The sequence below is a fragment of the Corvus cornix genome, chromosome 8, assembly GCF_000738735.6.
Source record: "Corvus cornix cornix isolate S_Up_H32 chromosome 8, ASM73873v5, whole genome shotgun sequence".
In the NCBI taxonomy this organism is placed as follows: Eukaryota; Metazoa; Chordata; class Aves; order Passeriformes; family Corvidae; genus Corvus; species Corvus cornix.
Window position 1 is genome coordinate 15646676 of NC_046338.1, and position 21455 is coordinate 15668130.

General features: G+C 39.8%; 1 protein-coding gene across 2 annotated transcripts in view; it reads left to right on the forward strand.

Moving 5' to 3' along the window:
* Positions 1-10252: 10252 nt before the first annotated feature.
* PKN2 (protein kinase N2) overlaps positions 10253-21455 on the forward strand; it is a 55494-nt gene continuing 44291 nt past the window's right edge. The window contains exon 1 of one of the 2 annotated variants that reach the window (XM_039556039.1): positions 10253-10579. In XM_039556039.1, the coding sequence (XP_039411973.1) occupies positions 10349-10579 (231 nt within the window). In that variant the 5' untranslated portion in view covers positions 10253-10348. Of the gene's footprint in view, positions 10580-13623; positions 13697-21455 lie in introns of those variants that run through there. The other variant, XM_010409068.4, reaches the window with a different exon arrangement.

Sequence of the window (21455 nt, forward strand, 5' to 3'; positions counted from 1 at the left end):
TCAAGTGAATAATAAAAACAACAACAGTCTTGGAATACAATGCACCTCTTCCAGTCTTACAGAGCAGTTTCTCAATACTAAAGGAGTATTTAGACATGGAATGAGGAGAGAATTAATCTATCAGGAAATTAAAGGTAGCAGATTAACCAAAACTAAAAAATTAGTACAAAAATAAAGGACAGGGGAGTCAGCAAGTCCAGTGCAGCTGTTGTATTTTCAAGAACAGCCAGCTTTCTTTTATAAAAATCTAATACTTAAAATTTGGGTTTAGACTACTTCAGTTGGGCCTTTTCTTTGCTTTTCATTTTTAAATATTTTTTGTGTTCTGCAGGACTTCAGCTGCTGGTTGCACAGTTTTGGGCTCTATTGATAAACAGAAAAAAAATACCAAACAATCACCCTGAAAGTGATTCATTGTTCTATGATTTTGCATTCTTAAGCACCTCAGTTCCCCTTAAAGCCAGCTGCACAAGGGATCACAGCAGTGGGCAGCAAGAAATATGCAGGTCTCCTCAAGAGCTCCCTTCTTTTTTGTTTATTTTTTTGTCTTTTCAAGGTGTTCAAAGGAAGAAGGCATCAGAGATGTCTCAATTAAAGCTCTTCTTGAACATTTTCCTTTTGAATTTTCTCCCTGTTTTCATATGATTGGGAAACACAGGTGTTTTCACCTTGATTGGAGTAAGAACTCCAACCGCTTACAAAGTATATTGACATTAACGAGCCATTCGATTAGTTCATTATTATTATGAAACATACAGCAGCAATGCCAGTTAAGGCATCTGGATGAAACAATCTGCAACTGAAATTTCTCTCACGTTAGGACGCGAGATGCTGGACTTAGTACACGATTCACTGTGTATTTTAACTCTTTGACAAAGAATCAGAGACTTCATCCTTATTGTATTATTTATGCAATCCAGCTTCTCTGTTTTCCCTCCCAGGCCCAAGAAGAACTCGAATCAAAGATAGTAAGGCGCTAAAACCAAGATCTCAAAAGCAGTTGAGACACTTGGACACATAAGGCTTGCTTCCATTTAAGGAAACAGTGAAAATCCTCAGAAGAACCTGGAAGGAAAATCAAAGTTTGTCCCTTGTCACATGTGCAGTTCCCTTGGTAGAGTGCTTCCTATGTAAAAAAAGAATTCAATCTTAAATTCTCAAGAGGTATAATCATTACCAAAGGATAAGAATCACTAAAGAAAAATAGCAGTTTTAGCAGATTGCCACTAGATGGAGCAATTTAATATTAAGATTTCCATTTATAAAGCTTCTTTCACTAATACACCTTTCTCATTACCGATTTATTTTTCGTTTTTATGCTAAGGACACTTAGAAATGCTGTGTCCTTGGATATTAAGCAAGTAAGAGGAAAGCTGCATATGAATAAACACTAATGTTTCTATATTTTGCCTGTATTGAAGCAAAGACTGGAAACAGTGTAAGGTAAACTGCAATTCTAAAGTGCTTCAATTAAACTGTTCATTTAATTAATCCACCAATCTACACTCCCTAATCTTCAGAAACTTTTAAGCATTAAGAAATATTAAGCAGTTTATCAGAATATTATGCTCTCTATTCACCCAACACCAGAACTTTTTGCCAGCAGAGATTATTCTACCCTACCCTGAGCCTTAGCCTAACTATTATATATTTAGAATTCTTCTGTATTTTAGTATCAAACTGAGAATTAAGAATATTTTTTACTGACACAAAAGGAAAAGAGGCTTGACCTCACTAGTCTGAGTCCCAATTTACATCAGTTGTATCTAAGATGGCTGTAGAACTACAGTGCCTTCTGTCAGTGTAAGACCAAAAGTTGAACCTATGCTTACTTATATTTCTAATGTTAGTTTCAAGCAACAATTTACAGTTGTTACTATCCAAAATACTTCCTGATGACATCTATCTGTACCTTGTGAAGGTGATGTGTATGTTTAAAAAACAAAACACTGGTGTTGTTGCTGAATGCAGCTCTGAGGCACCAAGAAAGTAAATCCTCAATGATTACATGGGTCTTACAATCCTTCTTAAATACTGGATTTGCTGGGAAAAGGGGAAGCAATAAGCAGAGCTAAGGACAGCCTGTGAACAGCAATCCCCAACTGGCCTCTGCTTCACCTTTTTCTTTTAAAAGACTCCTGTTATACTATACTTACAAAATATTCATGTTTTTGATTGGTAAGTATGATAATCTGAGCATCATGAAAACAAGTTATACTGTCTGCAGCATCTAAAGTCTGCAAACATGATAATACAGCATACAATTTTATTATCCTTCTTATTATTGCACTTTTCTAATGTTAAATCAACCTCTACCTGCATAGCAGGTGCAAATAACAACTGGATTTACTGTTGTATTTAGGTCCATAGTGAAAATCCATGCTTTTAATGTCTAGATGTGGCGCTTTCTTCTAACAACTGTTACTATTATCTATCATGATTAGTGATAAACAAACCCCAAACATTAGGCTGTTTATGCAACTACTGAGGTAATTGTGCATTTCTGTCTTACAGAACTCAGCCATGGTTCTAAAGATTCTGAAGACATATATCACTGATATATCCCCATCATGTCCATCATTATCATGACCACATCTAGCACAGGTTCAATTAATCTAAACTCTCTTATCTCAATCAAATAGTCATTAAGGACATTGCAGTTCAATGGACCTCAAAATGAAGAGAAAGCATATAGGACGGGAGGAGGGTAAACCTTTATTTTTTTGTTTTGAGATTATTACAGTTCATTTTTATGCCTTGCTCCATCACTGCACTACTTCCAGGGTGGAAAAGGGGTGTATGCAGGCAACATAAGAAAGCAAAGAATGAGAGCATGCTGCATTAGCTAGAGACATTTCTAGCACTTGTGTAAAAGCTACCTCCATTAAAGCTAACATGTTAACACTGCAGCAAGCAAAGACATAAATGAACATAAAGAATATCCACATTATCTTATTTCAAATATCAAACCAGTATACTTCAGACCTCTCCTCCATTAACTCCACCTCAGTGATTACCTCTGGCTGACTGCTCCTTGACAGGGCAGATACAGAAAATAGATCAAGGCTCCTAAACATTTTTCCCCATGTTTTTCAGTAGCTTCTAGCCTCATTTTTCTTATCTATAAGGAACAAACAAGTTCACTAACTGCAAACTACCTGCTAGACAGCAAATCAACTTGAAAGCCTTTTATATTTCATTACGTGATTATAAAAAACAATTCAAATCCAAGGCCAGACTGAAGTGTGGGATTTTAGTGAATGCATTTCAAGCAACTTAACTCAAACTGATTCAGCTTAGTCCTTAAGACCTCCAGTGTTTTCCCTAGAACATAAAGCCCATGACATTAAACCCTTACAAGAAAACACTTTACACTTAAAAAAAATCACTGGCTTTTAAAAAATCTTAATTTTTTTTTTAAAATCTACGTATCTAAGGAAATTAAGAGAAGCACAATAATTTAATTAGTCTCACAGATGCCTAATCACTTTCCAGTCAGAAGAGTCACTCCACAAATAACTTTGCAACTAGGCTTCAGTACAGAAATCTCACCTAAGCTTTTCTACATTGTGTTTTTTTTCAGAAAACATGAGAATGCCAGCAGATTCATTCGCACAAGAGAAAATACCTTTGAAGAACCTGAAATGCGTGGAAGTTACAGCTAGTAAAAAAGGTATATCCCAAAAGTGACAAGTGTCATGAACTTCCCTGCTTGCTCATGTTAAGACCATCCCTCTCCAGGGGTGGGGGAGAAAGAAGAAAGAAAAAGAAAGGAAAAAAGAAGACAAAAAAGAAAGAAAAAAAAGAGAGAGATACTAGTCTTACTTCCCCTTATGCTTAAATAACAATTAAGGGGAATACAATGTAACAAGACATCTCTGAACCACAGGGTTCATAAGCAGCAGAACATAAATAAAAGCAAGGTAAAGTTGCACTAAATCACATGACAGCAAGTTTGCCACAGCCTAAAAGCAAAAAAATTGAAGGTGAGGGAAGATAGGTAGTTAAGACAGGAAGAATGAGGGGGAAGTACTAACATGTTAGGTATCAGAATGTTTTTCTCTTGATATTGTTTGATGCAATTGTCATTTTCTTGGAAAGTTATTAAGCTCTCTTCTCTCCTGGGGATGTCAGTCCCAGCAGAGCAAGAAGAATGCAATTAGAGCTAGCTACAAACCTGCCAGGTAACTCTTGTTCTAAGTGTTCATTAGATGAAGATAGATCTGCCCTTTTAATTCGGAGACATTGCATACTAAGTACAAGTTAATAACTACTTAGGACTTCATTCCCTGACAGAGTTACATATGCAGACTACTGTCTCTGAGAAGAGATAAAGACATGGAGAAAAAAAACAGCCATCAAGCTGATAATGACCAGAAATCATTACCATCTAAGACTGAGTGTCTGATGAAGTCTGTTTCAGGACCATTTGACATCGTTATTTATGTGTCCACGAACATGTCAGAGTTAAGAAAACACGGATGTATAGATGCTGTATCACCAGACATGTCATACACAGGACTTACTTCCTGTTTTTGTCAGTCTTTGCTGCAGATTTCAAAACAGCAAATCAAAATTGGTGGTTGAAGACGACCGGAAGCTCACAAGTCACACACATCACCTTCCATAACAGAAGGTGAGATCAGTCTGTCAATAGCATGATGCAGAGGAGAATGGACACAATCCTCTGACTTCAGTACACCCTGCTGCAAGCTGCCAGCAAATCTGCAGTCTAATATTTCTGGAAGCAACAGATTGCCCACAGGCAAGTCAAACCCCACATTACAAGCATGCAAGAGATATCCCTGCAGCAGCCTTTCAAGTACAGATCTCCTTTGCAAAGATTTCTCTGGGTATGCCATGTCTGACTCATCCTCTGCAATACATTTCCCTTTCCTCCAAATGCAGACTGGGATTTCAGCTAAAGTTGCAAAACTTTGTTTTATATTTGAAAAGCCTTTTGCAGGAACTTGATTTTCCTAGAATCATAGGAAGTTGCACACCTTAATGCTGCACAAGAAAGTCCTTCAATTATCTCCTGAGCCTGAATTTTCTGACGTTTACTCATAGCAACTTTAGATCACAGCCAGCCACCTACATTCCCTCAGAAAATCAGCCTTCTTCGTAACAGGATGACATATTTTGAATCACTCTTGAATTCATTTTGCCTTGTTTTTGTAGCAAGCTAAGGTACTTTCCCCTAGTCACCATTTGAAGTAACGTGCTTACAATTTACAGAAATAAAGCAGTGAGACCAGGAACCATCCAAAGGTTACCTTGCTTGGACTGATCTCTCATCTACGTTGTTAGAAAATAAGGTCTTGATGTTACCAGTGCTGCACTAGGCCCTATTCCCTTCAGTGGACTCAATGAAAGCACAAGAGTTCTTCTGGGCAGTTCATTTGCAGAAACAACACCAAGTATAATAAGCTGGATCCTACAATCAAGTTTAATTAGAATCACTGGGACTTAGCAAAGGTGTAGAGATCCATACTGTTGATCCACTTGTGGGCTCATAGCCTTAATGTACAGACATAATGCATTTTGTTATTACTTCAAATAATCCAAGTTGATCTCCTCTAGAGAAATGAGGTCTGATCTAAACAGCTGGTTCTGCACAGGCAGGACTTTCCTCGCCTCAAGGTTCCACTGACATTAACTGGCATAAGGCTGACTTTTCCTCCTAAGAGAAGGATGGAAAAGAAAAACAGGAGGCCATAACAGGAACGAACCTCCTTCCCCTGGAGCACTCTTTTCTCACTGACTGCAAGTCTTCCCAGGGTCAAGAATTAATAAAACAGATAGTAAGATAAAGTCTGCTGCACTCCACACCTCATAACATCTGCCTACACTTAGCCCTGGGTAATAGTATGTAAACACAGAAGACAAATTTTAAGCAGAAAGTGTGCAGCAATTGCTAGGAGGGTTATGATTACATCACAGTAATCCACATAGAAATTCTAAGATTAGTTGTGTAATTAAGAGTAATAAAGGAATAGCTTAAGTACACATGAAATTTGCAAGCACCACAAGAGCTAAATAAACTTATGTAGTCATTTTAGTTTTCTGTTTATGACGTGTCATAAACTTGTCCCCTTCACTGCCACTGGTACACCAGTAAGAGACTCAGAGAGCCCGCATGCTCTCAGGAGCCTTTTCTGACACGGAATTCCCTTTGAGAGATCTGAGTGAAAGGCAGGCGATTAACTCCTTAGAACTACTATGGAAGCAGTGAGTTTTCAAAAAAACGAAAATTATCCACACTTTTGATTTTTTTTTTCCATTTTATATTTTCTCCTTTATGGCATTTTCTTCAATAAATACCAGCAAGTTGTTGGTCTAAGAAAGATTATTATATACATTTAACTTCCTCTTAAGGTTTAACCTGACCTAGATATATTTATTCCTAAATCTATTGGAAGATGTAGTATTGGAAGCTTTACAAAACAAAGACTTCTCCTATTCCCACAATTATTTGTGAAGCAAAACAGGAAAATGGAAAGTACTATTCTTCATTAATATACTGTTTTTTCAACATCTCCAGGCTGAAGTAAACAAATAAAGAAGGCAAAAGATGGATATATTCTCCATCTCATTTTTTCTGTGCCTCATAGTTCCAGAATTTCATAAGATTTTCAAAGGATCCAACTTAGAGGTCAACTATGCAAGAGTAACACTGCTTTGTCTAGAAGTCAGGGACGACTAATGGTTACATTATTAAAAATCTGTTGTGGTGGTGGTAGTGCTTCGGGGTTTTATTTTTAAACTAATGTTGGGGCTACACTTCTTTTACATAGTTAGTTGTCTTTATTCCTAAATGAAAGAACCTAAAATACTATCCCAAAGTAGATTTGAAGTGTGAATTTTAGCATTCCCGCTTTATGAGACAAGGTATCATGAACAGGTATCAATATTACTTGCAAAATTAAATAACCTTTAGCCCTCCCCATTAACAAGGTCACTAATCCTTAGAACTTGTTCTGTGCTTGAAAAGGTGGTGAGCTGGCCTAGTATTGCTCTGCCCCACTCATCTAAGGACACATGTAGAATCATATCCAATTTCTTCTTTTCAAGAGTTTCTTTTTGCCCATCCCTAGGCACATCTCTACATTGTTTTCCCTCTAGACCTACATCACTAATTTAAACAAGCAAGATTAACCAGAAGCTTAAATAAGAAATTACCTTTCTTCCTGGTAGAATTTTGCCAGTAGTAAGTATAATAATATAATTAACACCTACCTGGTGCTCTTCACATGTCAATGCTCATTTCTATACGCATCACCAAGTGAAAGTAAGCTCTTTCTTAGGTGATATATTGTACTACTTAGAACTATTCTAAAAAATACATTTGATGTTGCTTACGGTGTCCTGAACATTTATCTAAAGAGTTCTGTACTGTGCTTAAGGGTTCACAAGGTGTGTTTTGCACCAGGAACACTGAAAGTCTCAGCTATTCACTTTTCCAGGTCTTCGTGACGAGGACTTTAATAACACAACTTGAAGAACAATTAAAGGCCTTAGCCAGTAATACTGACATCCGCTTCGTTCGGTTGCTCTTCTAGCTTCTTAATGGACAACAGGGATGAGCTAACAGAATAATGGCTGAAGAAATTGCATTCACATATTTTAAGGCACAGGCTGAACTCAGGATTCCATATAATGCTAAATTCTCGGACTTAGCTACTTAACTGCCTTCTATTTTGGGACTCATTCGGAATGTTCCCTCTTGCTCAGGAATTTACTATCACAGTACTTAAATGCAGAGCTACATTTGTCCAGGACTGCCTTGTGCTTTCCAGACTCTGAAGGAAGAACGACTAAGTATCAGAGATTTAGCTAAGCTAATATTGTTTTCTCAAACCAGTTTCTCTTTAGATTCCTGTGCCACTACACTTCCATCAAAGAATCTAGGACTGTGTCCTTCCAAGACAAATAATATTGGGAATACAAAAAAACATTACAGGCCTTGTCTTGACAGGGTTAATAATATGCTCTAGGCTACACTTAATAGGCAGGCTAGGTTAAGCATGAACCAAACCCAGTTGCCTGTTCTAGAGAGAATCTCAAAGCTTGACTAACTTTGCTGACACTCACTCATATATCTATGAATTTTCTCTGGGGCACCATCTGTGTTTCCCTCTGACCACGTCTTGTAACCTATACATGCAAGCACATTGATTCTCCTCCTTTGCAACGGGACTAGGCAAGGAGACGAGCTGCAGTAATGGACCACATATATGCTGACAAGTATATGAAGTCACTAAGTCACAGTAATCCAGTGATTTCTGATTACTTCTTTATATCCTTCAACATCTGTTCTTAAAACCAGTTCAAATGAAGTTTTAACACAGTTTGGAAACATTCTACCATGGTCAAAATGAGAAATTATTGCATAAAAGTCTTCCTCTCCCCATCTCCCCCACCCCGTTTGTAAGCACTGTGCCCAAAACTTCACCATGTGCCACACACCATTTCACGGCTGTTGACATGAAACCACTAAAATAGGACTGCTTCATACCACTGACACTGAAGCTGTGCTAGCGCAGATTTTACTGAATTCCAGTCTTTCTGAAATAGTGACTTTTAGACGATCAGCAAGTAAAGTTTTCCTCTGAGCCTGTAAATGACCGGCCACCTAGAACAGAAATTAAGCCACTGGCTTCACGTGGACTAAGTCTAGACATAAATTTGAGTATGTACAAGATTATGAACTGTATGAAACAGCTACTTAGATATAAGTCAGTGAAACTGTAATTTCAGTAAAAATGGGTATTGATACTACAGAACTATCTTAATATTTCTTTTACATGAAACTAACTGTGTGCACATGTTCACAAACTTCTTTCCTACTGCATGATAGCACTTTAGATTGTCAGGTTTGTTTAGTGCTCAACAGTGGAAGTATAAGAACACTTACAATGTTTCAAATTTGCTAGGAATAGTAGTGATAATTTGTTGTTGACTTTTCCCATTCCTATTTCCTCGAAAAAAAAAAAACAACCCAACCCTCCAAAGTTTAACTTGCATTCCTAGAGCAAACAGACTACTGTTGGCCTGTAGCCATACAGAGATGCAGTAGCATACACAGAACAAATGCTGATGATGCTTGCATGAAGTTAAATCCATTGAAAATGCCTCAGCTTATGAATTTGACATGAGCTGCATAGAGTAAAAAAAAAAACCGAACAGCTATAATTGCTTCCACAGAGCATTTTGCAGTAGTCCAATTAGGTGAATGTAACATCCAATATTAGGCGGAATGAGAATGCATGTGGGTATAGAGTGGACAACAGAAAGCACATGTTTATGGATAGGTGAGAAAAAAACACCAACCCTCGATACAGACAGGAAGCTGAAAATAAATGGTCTTGTCACATGGCGCCAGGAGGAAAGAAAAACCATTTCCTCCCAGACACTCAAACCGATTTGGAAGCTCTGAGAAGCTTATTACTCTGCAGATTAACTGAACAGTGCCAGCCCCCAAAAAACTCACCAAGAACCCCAAGTACAAATGATTAGCCCTTTAAACTATTAAAAACGGCATTTACAGCCCCCACTCACCACAACCTCCTGGGCCACTGCTCCAGGTCCCCAGGGCGGCAGGTGGCTGCTTGAGACAAGCGTGACCTCTCCTTCCTGAGCTACCTGCCTTCGCTAACCAACAGAGAGCTTCACCTGTCTCCTGGGCCCGGGAGAGCCGAGCCCCTGCAGCCCTCAACACCAGGAACATGCCACACGCCCCCCAAACCCCGCCACCACAGGAGAAAACGACAGAATTCCCAGCGCTGCAGCCTAAGGGAGGGGGAAGAACCACCAGCGGAGTGTGCAGGGAAGGAGGTGGAGAGGCCGCCGCGGGGCTGAGGGGAGTGAGGGGCTGAGGGGAGTGAGGGGCTGAGGGGAGTGAGGGGCTGAGGGGAGTGAGGGGCTGAGGGGGCTGAGCAGCCTCGCGCCCGCCTTCCCGCGCTCGGCGCCTCGCGCCGCTCTGCCCGCGCGGAGGAGGTGGGGCCGAGCGGGCGCGCGCCGGCGGCCGCCTCCGAAGGAGCTCACTCTTCCTCCCCGCACAGTCACGTGCTCCCGGAGCCGCAAAGCAGCGACGCCTTTGCGACAGGGTGACAGCCAAATGGTGCGACATCGGCGGCGGCCGCAGGCGCAGCAGCGGCCCGAGCGCTGCCAGGGCCGAGCGCCGCGCCCGGGCGGGGAGCGCACCGCGGGCACCGCACGGCGGGGAGCGCACGGCGCCGCTCCGCACCGCTCCGAGCGCGCTGCTCCGCACCGCGGGGAACGCGCCGCTCCGTACCGCACCGCGGGGAACGCGCCGCACCGCGCCCCACAGCCCACCGCGACCCCCATGAGAGTAGAGGGGGCAGCGGCGGCCCCCCGCACACGCCCGCCCGCCTGCCTTAGCACGGAGCGCTCCCCCCGCCCCCGATGCGCCCTTAGTCCCGGACCCGGGCCCGCCTCCCTCGCTCCCCTCCCCGCCGGCGGCGGCGGCAGCAGCAGCGCCCAGGTGCGGACTTCAAACCCCGGCGCAATGGCGTCCAACGCGGCCGAGAGGGAGATCCTCTTCACCGAGCTGCAGGTAACCGGCGAGGGGCACCGCCCCAAACCCGCTCCCCTCCCTCCCTGGCGGGGAGGACGGAGGAGCCGCCGCGCCCCGCCGCCCCTGCCCGCCGCACGGCGCGGGACGCCCACCCCGGGCTGGGGGGCCGGCGGAAGCCCGTGCCCACCCCAGGCCTCTTCCCGCTGCTCTCCCCCGGGAGCGGAGGCGCCGCCGCCCGGTCACAGCCCCACCCCGCCGCCGGCCGCGACCCGCTTTTGTCTGCGCTCGGCTCCCTCCTTCCCCCGCCGAGCGGCCGCGTCCCTCCGGCGGGGCCTGCCCGGGGCCGCGCCCCCCGCCCCGGCCTCGGCCCCCACCGCCCCGGGATCGCCCTCCGCCCGCCCTAAGGCTGCCCGCGCCCGGAGCCGCTACGGGGGCCAGAGCTCTTGCCCTCCCCCGCCGCCCGGGGCACGGCGCTCGTCCGGGCCCGGCCCGAAGGGCTCCCGGTGGCCACCCCACGCCCCCGTCAGGGTCAGGCAAAGAGCCTCTCTCTTCCCTGGACATGGCACCGCGCAGGAGCCGGAGCAGCTTCCTTCTTGTAGGCCTTGAACGCCGAGCTTGGGAAGAGGAGAAAATGGTGCGATCAACGTTATTTGTCACACGGCAAGGGTTCTTGTCACTGCAAAAAAACAATCCCAAAAGACCCCGCAACACTGTTAAAGGTTGAAAGCTCAAGGGTTAGAGGTTTCCATCCCTGTAATCTGACCGGTTTTGGGTGCCTGTGCAACTGCTACTTTTCTGCTTGTCAGCTGCAAGGTTAGGTGCAATTCCGGAGCTTCACTTTTTGTGCTCTTGTCTTTAAATGTCAGCACAACCTGCTACCTCTTCGGCTTCCTTGTTCTGAGGAAAGCTTGCTTTTCTTTTCTTTCTTTTTTTTTTTTAATATACATCACTAAATCCATGCAAGCTGTTACGTTTACCCACGCAGAAAATGTGTCTCTGAATTTATTAGTTGGACAATGAACCCAAGTAAGAAGTCCATAAATGGAAAGTATTGAATTTAATGCTCAAATAAAAATTAGAAAAGCATGTTTAAAAAAACAAATTTTATTTCCTAAATGCTGTTAAGTTCTCCTGTAATTTTGACTGTTAGAGGTGTGCTCACTTGAATAGCAAAGGAAGGGAAGGCACAACAGATGTAGGAGTATACTTAATATTGTAGCACGTGAGATGGCTGAAGGCTAAGAATCCATCAGAAATGCTGAACTTTAATCAGTGGCTCGTAAGTGCCTAGGAAGAATCACTATGTTAATATAAACTTGATACGATGACATATAAGCTGGTAAACCTGTTTGAAGTGGTGAGCTGTGTGAATAACTATAGTAGTGTTTCAAGTAAGCTAAGTGGAAGCAACATTTCTGTAAAAGTACCCAAACTGGGGTTCCAATTACTTTAAACAGAAATGAGTGGAGATTTTTGTTTTGGGAGATGGGAAGGGTTGGTTTTGGTTTTGTTTTGTTACTTTTTTCCTTGAAAGGTAAGACTGACAGTGATACTAATTTTAAAAAAATAAATAACCCAAAAAAAACAACCCACCAACAAACCTAGGGTGGATTCGATTCTTTGGTTGCACTGTCTCTTCCATTATATATGGTAACTTTTGTATCAATAAATAGTTTCTTGCACAAGACAGAAAAGTTAAAAAGTTAACGTGGAGAATCCCAGTGGGGTTTAAGCTTTGTGAACTACTAACTTTTAGGTATTTTTAAGAGGAACTTTCATATCAGAAAGAACTGCTGTAAAGATGGTGTTTTGTTTGCAGTGCTGTGTATTAGCAGTGAAAGGCAAAGGCATCAATATAGTTTTGCTTGGGAATACCTCAAAACAAATTGCTCTTCATACACCTGTGCATTAAAGTTGGTTTAGCGGTATGGTCAGAAAGTAAAGGGAGCTGCAGTGAAGTGTGAGATACGCCATTTCACTCACATTTCTTCAGGAGGGAACTTCCTCAATCATAAGAACTCTAACTTGAAAAGTGCTTATATGTGAAATGGACTTTTGCTTGCATATTGCAATCCTGCACAGAAAGATGAGGAAGTTGTAGAATTCATGGTTGCAGTAAAGGTTTAAAGGGTCAAGTACATGGGTTGATCTAGATCACGGGTCATGTGTGGTTTAGATGTTTTGTTAATACATGTGAAAACTTACTGAAAACAAGCTAAACCCAGTGTAAATGCCAAGCTTGTTCCTGACATGGACTCTAAAGTGAGTATCAGTCAGTGATCAATACAACACATTGCTTTGTGCTGTGTTACGTGCTGTGTGCACCTGGTTATGACAGGCCTGTGTACTCCAGCATGCTGTAAGAAAACTCTTAGGCTGGGATGAAGTTGGTAAAAGTGGATCAGTAGTTACCAATCAACTGAATGCTCCTGACAGAAAGATTGGCAGACCGTCACACCTACTGACTAACAGGATGTGAAGTGGATTCGGAGAAAATATGAAAAAGAAAAAAGCAAAATAACTGCTTGCTAATAAGAAAGTGGCAAAACATAGATGTGGTACATGTTCTTGTTTCAAAGGCTTAATTAAACAGGCCTTAAGTAGGCTCTAGATCTCACTTCTCACAATGAAAGTTTTGCATTTTAAAAAAGTGATGCCATATCTCATAGAGCAATTTCTTATAAGCTTCTGCTAGCAAATATCCACTTGATATTTCTGTCCTGCTTTTTCTACAAAATATTGTATCCATTCTTCTGTATTTTATTTTACTTTGAACATTTTACAGACTGTTAGTGGGATGTGGAAAGTATATCTTGCTATTTAGCAAGTTTTGAGCTAAGTTTGTTCAAGGTGAAAAATGCAACACTTATTCCTCAGTACTTAGCAAATGCAAAATACAAAGTAAACTTGGCAGTAAGCAAATCCTCTCTTTAGTTTGTTCTGGTAGCTTCACCAGCAAAATTGCCTGAGATTACTAAAGATTGAAAGATTACATAAAGCCAGATTACCCTTTTTTACCTCCTTTTATCTCCAGTACAGGTTCTTTAGTAGGAGGAGGAATGAGCTTGGGTAAGAACCAGTATTGCTGATTGCCTTCCCTTCCAAAATTCTGCTGTCCTTCTCTGGGCTTGCATCCCTTAGAACTTTGTACACCAGGTAAACTAGCCTCTCCTCTCTAGTGCTTGCTCTCAGGTTAATTGCACAGTCTTTAACTCTTTGCTTCCTGGTGGAAGTGGCAATTCTGTTTCTTCATAAGACTAAACTCTAACATATGGTGCTGTAGGTTATTAAATAAGGTATCCATGAAATAAAATATTGTAAGTTTTTTATTGAAAAAAGTTTGGTTTGTGTTTTTTCAAACCATTATTAAAAAGAAAATGGTCTTTTGTTAAGTGTGTGTGCTTTCTTAGCAGTAATGGTAGATATCAGTGTAGTAAGTTGGTATGGCTGGGTTAACAGAAATTATTGCTAAGTGTATTTAAATGAAACTATTGTGTATCCACAGTGATTACACTTTTGTCCTTCTAGGTGTTCACTACCGCTTCTTTTTTAGACAGTACTAAACTTGGGGCTTTTATTGTTAATGTTACAGGATTTATATTACAAAAATTTTTGCTTCACTCAAAGTTGTGTTTTGCAAAGCAATACTTGCTTAATATCAGGGGAAAAGAGTATATTACTTGGGTTAATTTGCTTAAATGAAATTGTTTGGTCAAGATCGAGAGCTTGGTCTATGCCCCAAAAAGAATAAGCACGTAACAAACCCTCAGTTACTTCAAATGGAAATATTAAAGGCTCTACCTACTTAACTTTTCAAACTCAACCATAATACATACTTTTAATATTACAGAACGTTGTAAAAAATGTCTTTATACTGGTCAGCATAAAGGGATTTTTTAATGAATATCTTGTTTTAACGCCCTGGTCACCTAATTTCCTACAGTGCTGTACTTAGAGATCTTAAAGCATAAATTTCCTGACAGAATCGTGTTTAAAGGCCACAGTAAATTTTTTTTTTAAATAGTGATGAACAGTACCACAACTGAAATATATGTAAATTATGATTATATGATGGCACATCCGGTATAGTTTGTCGTTTGTTTTATTTTTCCATTTCATATCTAGGACAATAATATTTGTAAAATTAATGTGACTGAACAATGCTTAGTATTTTGTTAGTCTGCATGATACAAATTGGACAGTTGAGTCTGAGGTTATACTATTATGTTTTGTATATAAATGTGTATAAAACTGGGCACTTGCACTTACTAAACTGCTAGCTGGGATTCTGAAGACCTGTATTTCATTCCTGGCTTCTCTGCTCTCAGCTAGGTGACATTAGGCAGATGACTTTGCTTACTCATGTCTCAGTTTTCTCATCTTTAGAATAGAGGTAACAACGCCAGCTTTTTTGGAGTTGGAAAGTACTGGGTATATATTATTAGCTGTGGTCAAGTGCCTAAGGACACCGTAAAAAGGTACAAGTAACCTAATTAATCTGTTTTGAAGAGGCATTGTAATTGGGCTGAACACTCAGCAGTAAGACTGCCTTCAAATAATAATTCAGCTACGACAGATTAGCTTGAAATAATTTTGAATGACTCTTGTTTCTTCAGGGGGAGAGAATGTTACGTTCAGGTGAAAATATCCTGAACTAGTCAACTGCAGTTTAAAAATGAAAATGTGTGTACAGCTGCTTGGGACTTCTTAGTTCCCTGCAAATGCTTTCAGAACTGGTGGATTTAGAGAAGCACTTCAGGGTTTTTCCATTTGTGGATGTATATTATTCTTTAAACAGTCCTCTATTCAAATCTTGTATTAGCAAAATATGCATCCTGTTCTCAGTGGAACATAAACAGTCCTTAAAATACCTTTTGGTAGGTGCACGGGTGGAGTTCTTGGTTTTGTTTCGTGTTGGGTTTTTTTCCATTTTTTGAATTCTGTCAGTCTGCCTAGTAACATGGGAACTTGTATATGATGTAGACTTGTATACATTTGACTGAATTACCTTTATCAGAGCAGCTGTCTTTTTAGGACCCAGATCTGTTATTTTAACTCAAGATAAATTATTAGTGATGGCTAGTAGAAAAGTATTTAGTTACATGTGTAATAGCTCTTCTGGAACAGTTTTATACATTATGAAGGTCATTCATTACAATGTAACCTAAAATCTGCAGTAGGATAACTAGATAAATGTGTCCTTTACATTGGGAAAGAGTGGTTTAAGGATTTAATGTTGGAATTAAGAATTTCTTGGTCAGTCCTGAATTAGAGACTAAGACCTCTACTTAGATTCAGAGTAACAGTCTTATATGTGTTTTATGTGTGTTATGTGCAGTGGAGGGCTCAGTCTGCTTTCTTTTTTTTTGTTTTTTTTTTGCTTTTGCTAGAAATCACTTGCACAACTGGTATGAATTGGTTGATGGTAGGCTTTTTGTTTGTTTTGGTTTTTTGCTGCATGGGTCCACTAAGTGAATGGGTTCAGGAACAAGCTGAGCTGAAGCATCTCTCACGAGACTGCACGCTGTAGCATGGGCAAAGCATTTGTAAGGTACTTTCAAGCTTTAATTATTAATGCTTGGTCTGCAGTTCCTGGCACAAGCAAAAGAGCATCTTTGCTAGTGTTTGGTGTGGGTGCAGGAGGTTCTTTTTAAAGAAATGAGATTTATGTAGTAGAATCAAACCCATGGCTTCTGTTACTTTGAGATAAGATTCAGAAGTACTGTATTGAAACAGAAACTAATAGTGCCATTAGCTAACAAAATGCTTTAGGCCTGTCCTTACAAGTTACAGTAGATCTGATATGTTTGTTTATTTGAACTGCAGCAATACAATTATGTCACAGTGACACAAATCGACACCATTTTTGTTACTGCCGTTTTATAGCTGACCGGTTACCGGTTTGACACCCCACCAGGGAATTGAACTACTTGCATGGCAGTCTGGGAGTACATCCTCTGGAACAAAGTACTGTTCTCTGGGTTTTTTCATAATTTTGTGGGATGATTTTCCAAACTTTCAGGAATTCTATCACTGTATGTCAAACAAAGAAGTTTTGTGGCATCCATCAGCTTTACTGTTGCAAATTCTGGTAGCTGGTGAGGATGATACAGCTGAGGTTCTGTGATGAGGAGACACTCACATGAACAGGATACTAGTGTGCATTTGTAGGCTTATGTTCAGCTAAATGGACCAGCTTTGCTGGGAATTGTGCTGCTGTTGTACTCTGGTTAATAGAAGAGGCTGAAAGGAAGCTATATGAGCTAGTGCATTTAACTTCTTGGGTAGGGTAAGTTGAGAGGGTTCATGTGATTAGTTACTCTGGCTCAGTTGTGGGACTGCCAGCTGTGTAGTGGTGAGCTGATTGTTTTTTAAGAGCAGGCCACGCCTTACATTTTTCTTGATGTCGGGTATAGATACAGTTTCCTATACTCTGTATCAACATTATGCCCACTGTGGCTGTACATCCTGTTTACTGCTGCTGCGGTGTACAGAGCACTTCTGGAGTAGATGCACAGAGATGGCAAGACTGTGCTCTCATTAGTGGAGTTTGTTGCTTCCACTGGGCAGCCAGGAAAAAATAGGAATATTAGCAGAAGTGTGTTTTCCTAGGCCAAGTATATCTATACTAAAAGCCTTTGTTATTTTACTGTAGATACATTGCTAGCTATCAGATAGGTAACAAATAAGAAATGATGACTGGGAAGGGCTGGGCGGTGAAAGTTTAATATACGCAGCATTTACCTGTTCTTTTTTTGTGCCATAAAAAAAGACCCAGGGACAGCTTGCTCTGGCCCAACGTACAAATCAGGATTGGTAAAAACCTTAATGGGGACATGACTAAATTAGCTACCTTTTTCTACCTCCAATTCCCATGCATTCCTTTAAGCCTTGTTTTCCTCACTGGAGATGTATTGGTTTTTAAATGACAGAGAATTTCTGACTTCTTCTCTAAATAAGTGCAGATCAGAGAGCTTGAATCAAAAACCTCTAATATCTGGTTCCTGCCTGTGGTGTTATGTATGGGAGTCTGGTGCTTAAGCAAACTTTTTTTTCTCTTCAGGGTTTTCAGACATTTGTTAACTTGCAACATGGTAGTAGGGTTCATAGATTTTAAGTTTCCGTTAAACCCAAGAGCATGTTGGCCTGAAAATGAAAGTAGCAGAATCACTTCCGTTTCTATTGAGAAGAACCAGGGAGACAGCTTTCCACTAACTTTCCACACTTGTTATTAGGATGTAACAAAATACAATAGGCAGCAGATCTATAGCCAGGAGAAGGCATAATTGAATCTGCAATACCAAGGTACTAATAGATTATATTCAAGTTCTAAGATAAATCACAGGAATATTGTGGGGCTCTGTGTTACTGTGATGGAAACACTTGCAAGCAGATCGGGTCAGAAAGGAGAACTTTTCTTGTGGATAAATACAACAATAATAGTTTTCTGAGCCTTAAACCCAGAGAATATTGCTCAACTCTTGGAATTTGAGGGCTGATACACCTTTTATTTATTTTTTTTTTCTTTAGCTCTTAATACTCAAAGTACTGGAACGTCACTACCAGTGATTAGAGAAAATTTCATTTTCTCTAATGAAATTTAAAAAGTAAATACATGTACATGAATTTCATAAATATATATGCAATATCCTATGTACTCATATTTGTTAGACTATTAAAATAAATAGGTTATTAAAATTAACAAGAAGTAACAGTAAGTTTAATTGTTATTTACCTGAAATAGTACTTGTAAGTAATTGCAGTACATTGGTGTTCTGAAATTATTCTTCTATTCAGCTGCATGGATGTATATTTATTTTTATAAATAAACTTCATGTAACTTTTGAGGAGAAATTGAGAGTTGATGATTAAAACATCAGAAAAAATGTCCATTTTTTTTTTTTTCGAAGTCCCAAACACAAACTGTGTAATTAAACAGGTAACAGTAATATGGTTTAGTATATCACTGCTGCTATAGTTGGCCTGTGAATTTAAGAACTTTAACATACGTATTTTTGAAAACTGTCAAAATTATATTCAGTTTGATTTTCTTTGTTACAATAAGATGTAAGGCAGGTCTGTGACATAAATTTAGGATGGAAGAGTTCTAGTTGGTTCATTGATGACGTCATGTGCTGGAACTGGAAGCTTTGCCCATACAGACTTGAGTCTGTTGCTCAAAGAAAGTGTCAGACTTTGTCAGCTGGTATCACTGCTGAAAGAGAGTATGTTCCATATTGTGTTGCTTTACATTTGCACAGGCAGCTATATGGTGAACAGATTTTGTTGTTTTGTTTTAGTGAGTTTTTTTCACCCCTACGTTAGTTTTCAGTCAGATGAGGTTCACAATTGCAGTTCACTGTGTGGCCATAAAAAGATTTGTACTGGTATATATGAGTGAATGGTCTGGGGCAGGAACAAACTGTTAGGGGAGGTCAGAACTGCTGGTTCTTTAGGGTGCTTTTTTTTGCCTGCCATGGTGGTTCATGCAGTGGAATGTTTATCAGATTACAGATTCACCGCTAAGGACTGTGAAGAGTCTGATTCTGCTGCTGGTGTATAGGCAGACAATGAACAGTCCAAGCACAGTCTGTGGCAATTCTTCTCTAGCTTTGCATTCCACAGAAAGTCTCACAGTATGCATGTGACGGCGAAAACCTGTTTGTCTGAGAAAGCATTAAAAATAGAATTGGTTTGGACATCATGCATGGATGGAAGATGTAGTTACATTTAGTTTGATGTTGAAGGCTGAGAACAGTGTTAAGGTTTTGTAGCAGTACATGAGGTCAGTGTAGGGATATAACCCCAACTTCATTAGCTAACTTTCAGAAGTGGTAAGCCTTTGCTGTTAAACCTCTTATGCACTCAATGCAAGAAGTAGTTTTGAAAAATCTTGAGTCTTTTTGTTATTTCTCTAACTGAAATGGAAGAAAAAGTGAATATACAATTGAAATGGATGGGGTTGAATTTTGGAGTGAAGGCAAAGTACTGTGCAAATAATACTATAAACGTACTGTCCATAAAGATAATGAAGAGACTGAGGTATTATATACAGCTTGGTATGAATACATTTGTCAGTTAATGAGTAGCTCAATGACTGTGAAATATTTGAATATTCAGTAGGGAAAAAAACCCCTGACAACGATGAGTTGAATGTTTGCAATAAGAAAATATCTCTGAATGGTCACATGAGCATCAATTAAAGCACTACTTAGAGGACTTTGAACTACTGTTTACAAGACTGATGCTGTGTTTCAGAGGTCTAGCCAAATTTGGGGGAGAAAAGGCCAAAAAATATGGTGCAGAACAAGTTTGAGGTAACAAAATGTTTTCAAAGTTCTTATGTTGAATTAATTACAGAATTATCAATTCCTTCTCATTCTCCTTGTACTTACTGACAAACCTGAGCATATTATTTTAAATTTGTGTTGTTGAGGTGAAATATTATGTTTATTTTAAACAAGGAGATTGTTTTTGGTGATTCCAGGTGTTCCAAAGCTGTCTGGTAACAGGCTTATTTCTGTAATGTAAGCTAGAAACTTTATGCCAGTCCTTAGATAAATGGAAGAAACTTGCTTGGCTCTGTTTCTACCTTTCTTATTTCTCTTCTGCAGGAAAAGGAACATAACCCCTTCCTTTTATGAGCGATTTTAGGACTTGCCCTATTTACATCACTGAGGTTGCTAGATATGAGATGGAAATTTCTTTTTCATCATTGTGATACATGTTATCACTTGGATTTTTGAGTAACATAAGCCCAAAAGCATCCAAAGTTATTGCTGAAAATTTAGAAGGAATGCAAATTGACTGTGTGGCCTGTTGCTTTTTACAAGCACAATATGTAAAACCATCCACTGCTTTTCAATTTCATATATTTATTTATATGGGAAGACACTGCAAAAGCAATTAAGTGGAATGTCTTTTAAGAGGATGTTTCCTTTATAGATAGATCTCCATATGACATGGCAAAATTCTTTCCTAATACTCAAATTTTGTAAGCTAAAATTATAAGATAAATGATGACAAAGAAGTGTCAGCTTTTCTGAAAAATATTATTAACCTCTAAAGTTGTAAGGGTGTATGCTGCCTGCAACCCATGCAGACCATGCAGGGAATTACATGGTCATGATCGGATGGGGAGAGCCAATACAGTAAACCAGATTCTAGCAAAAGATTATAGAAGACAAAGTTTCAAAGACTTGTACTGAAAAATACACAAATAAGCATACAGATCTACAGAACATTTTAAAATCAGCAAGGCCTTTTTGTAGACATATTCTAAACTTAGTGGCAGCAGTAGGAAAGTAAAAGTAGTGTAAATCGTACATGCCTGACTACTCATGTAGCATTCTTGAACTGCTGCCCATTTGGGACTCTGCAATCTCCTTTAATGGAAGCATGTTTTCTTCAATATTTGAGTTTGTTTGTAGCTTATTTATAAGCTCATATGAAGCCGTTGTTTTAGGCTGAGAATGCCTGGATGCCAAAAGTTATGATCTGCAAATTATATCTATAACTAGAGGTCCTCAGAAAGTTTATTTAAATTTTGTTACTGAAACTTAACTCATTATTTAGGGAATTTTCTTCAAGTAGTTATGATTTGTGTCTTTGGTTTCTCCTCTCCTGAAGAGATGGGAACATGACATTTTGAAATTTCAAACAGATAGTGCTTCAATATTAGAACAAAATAATTTCTTTCAGAAGGTTTTTTAATTTACTCTACTTCTTTATTCATGCAAGTTAATGTGAGTCAAACTAAGTATTCTTCTGTTGGGCAAAGATTTTAGTTTTAACTATTCATTTTTATCAAGCTGGTTCAAATATGATTCCTCAGCATGCAAGCAGGCCACTTCACAAAGTAACATCTCAATGTGACTTTCTTCCTTTTCATTTTGTATATGCATTTTTCAAATAA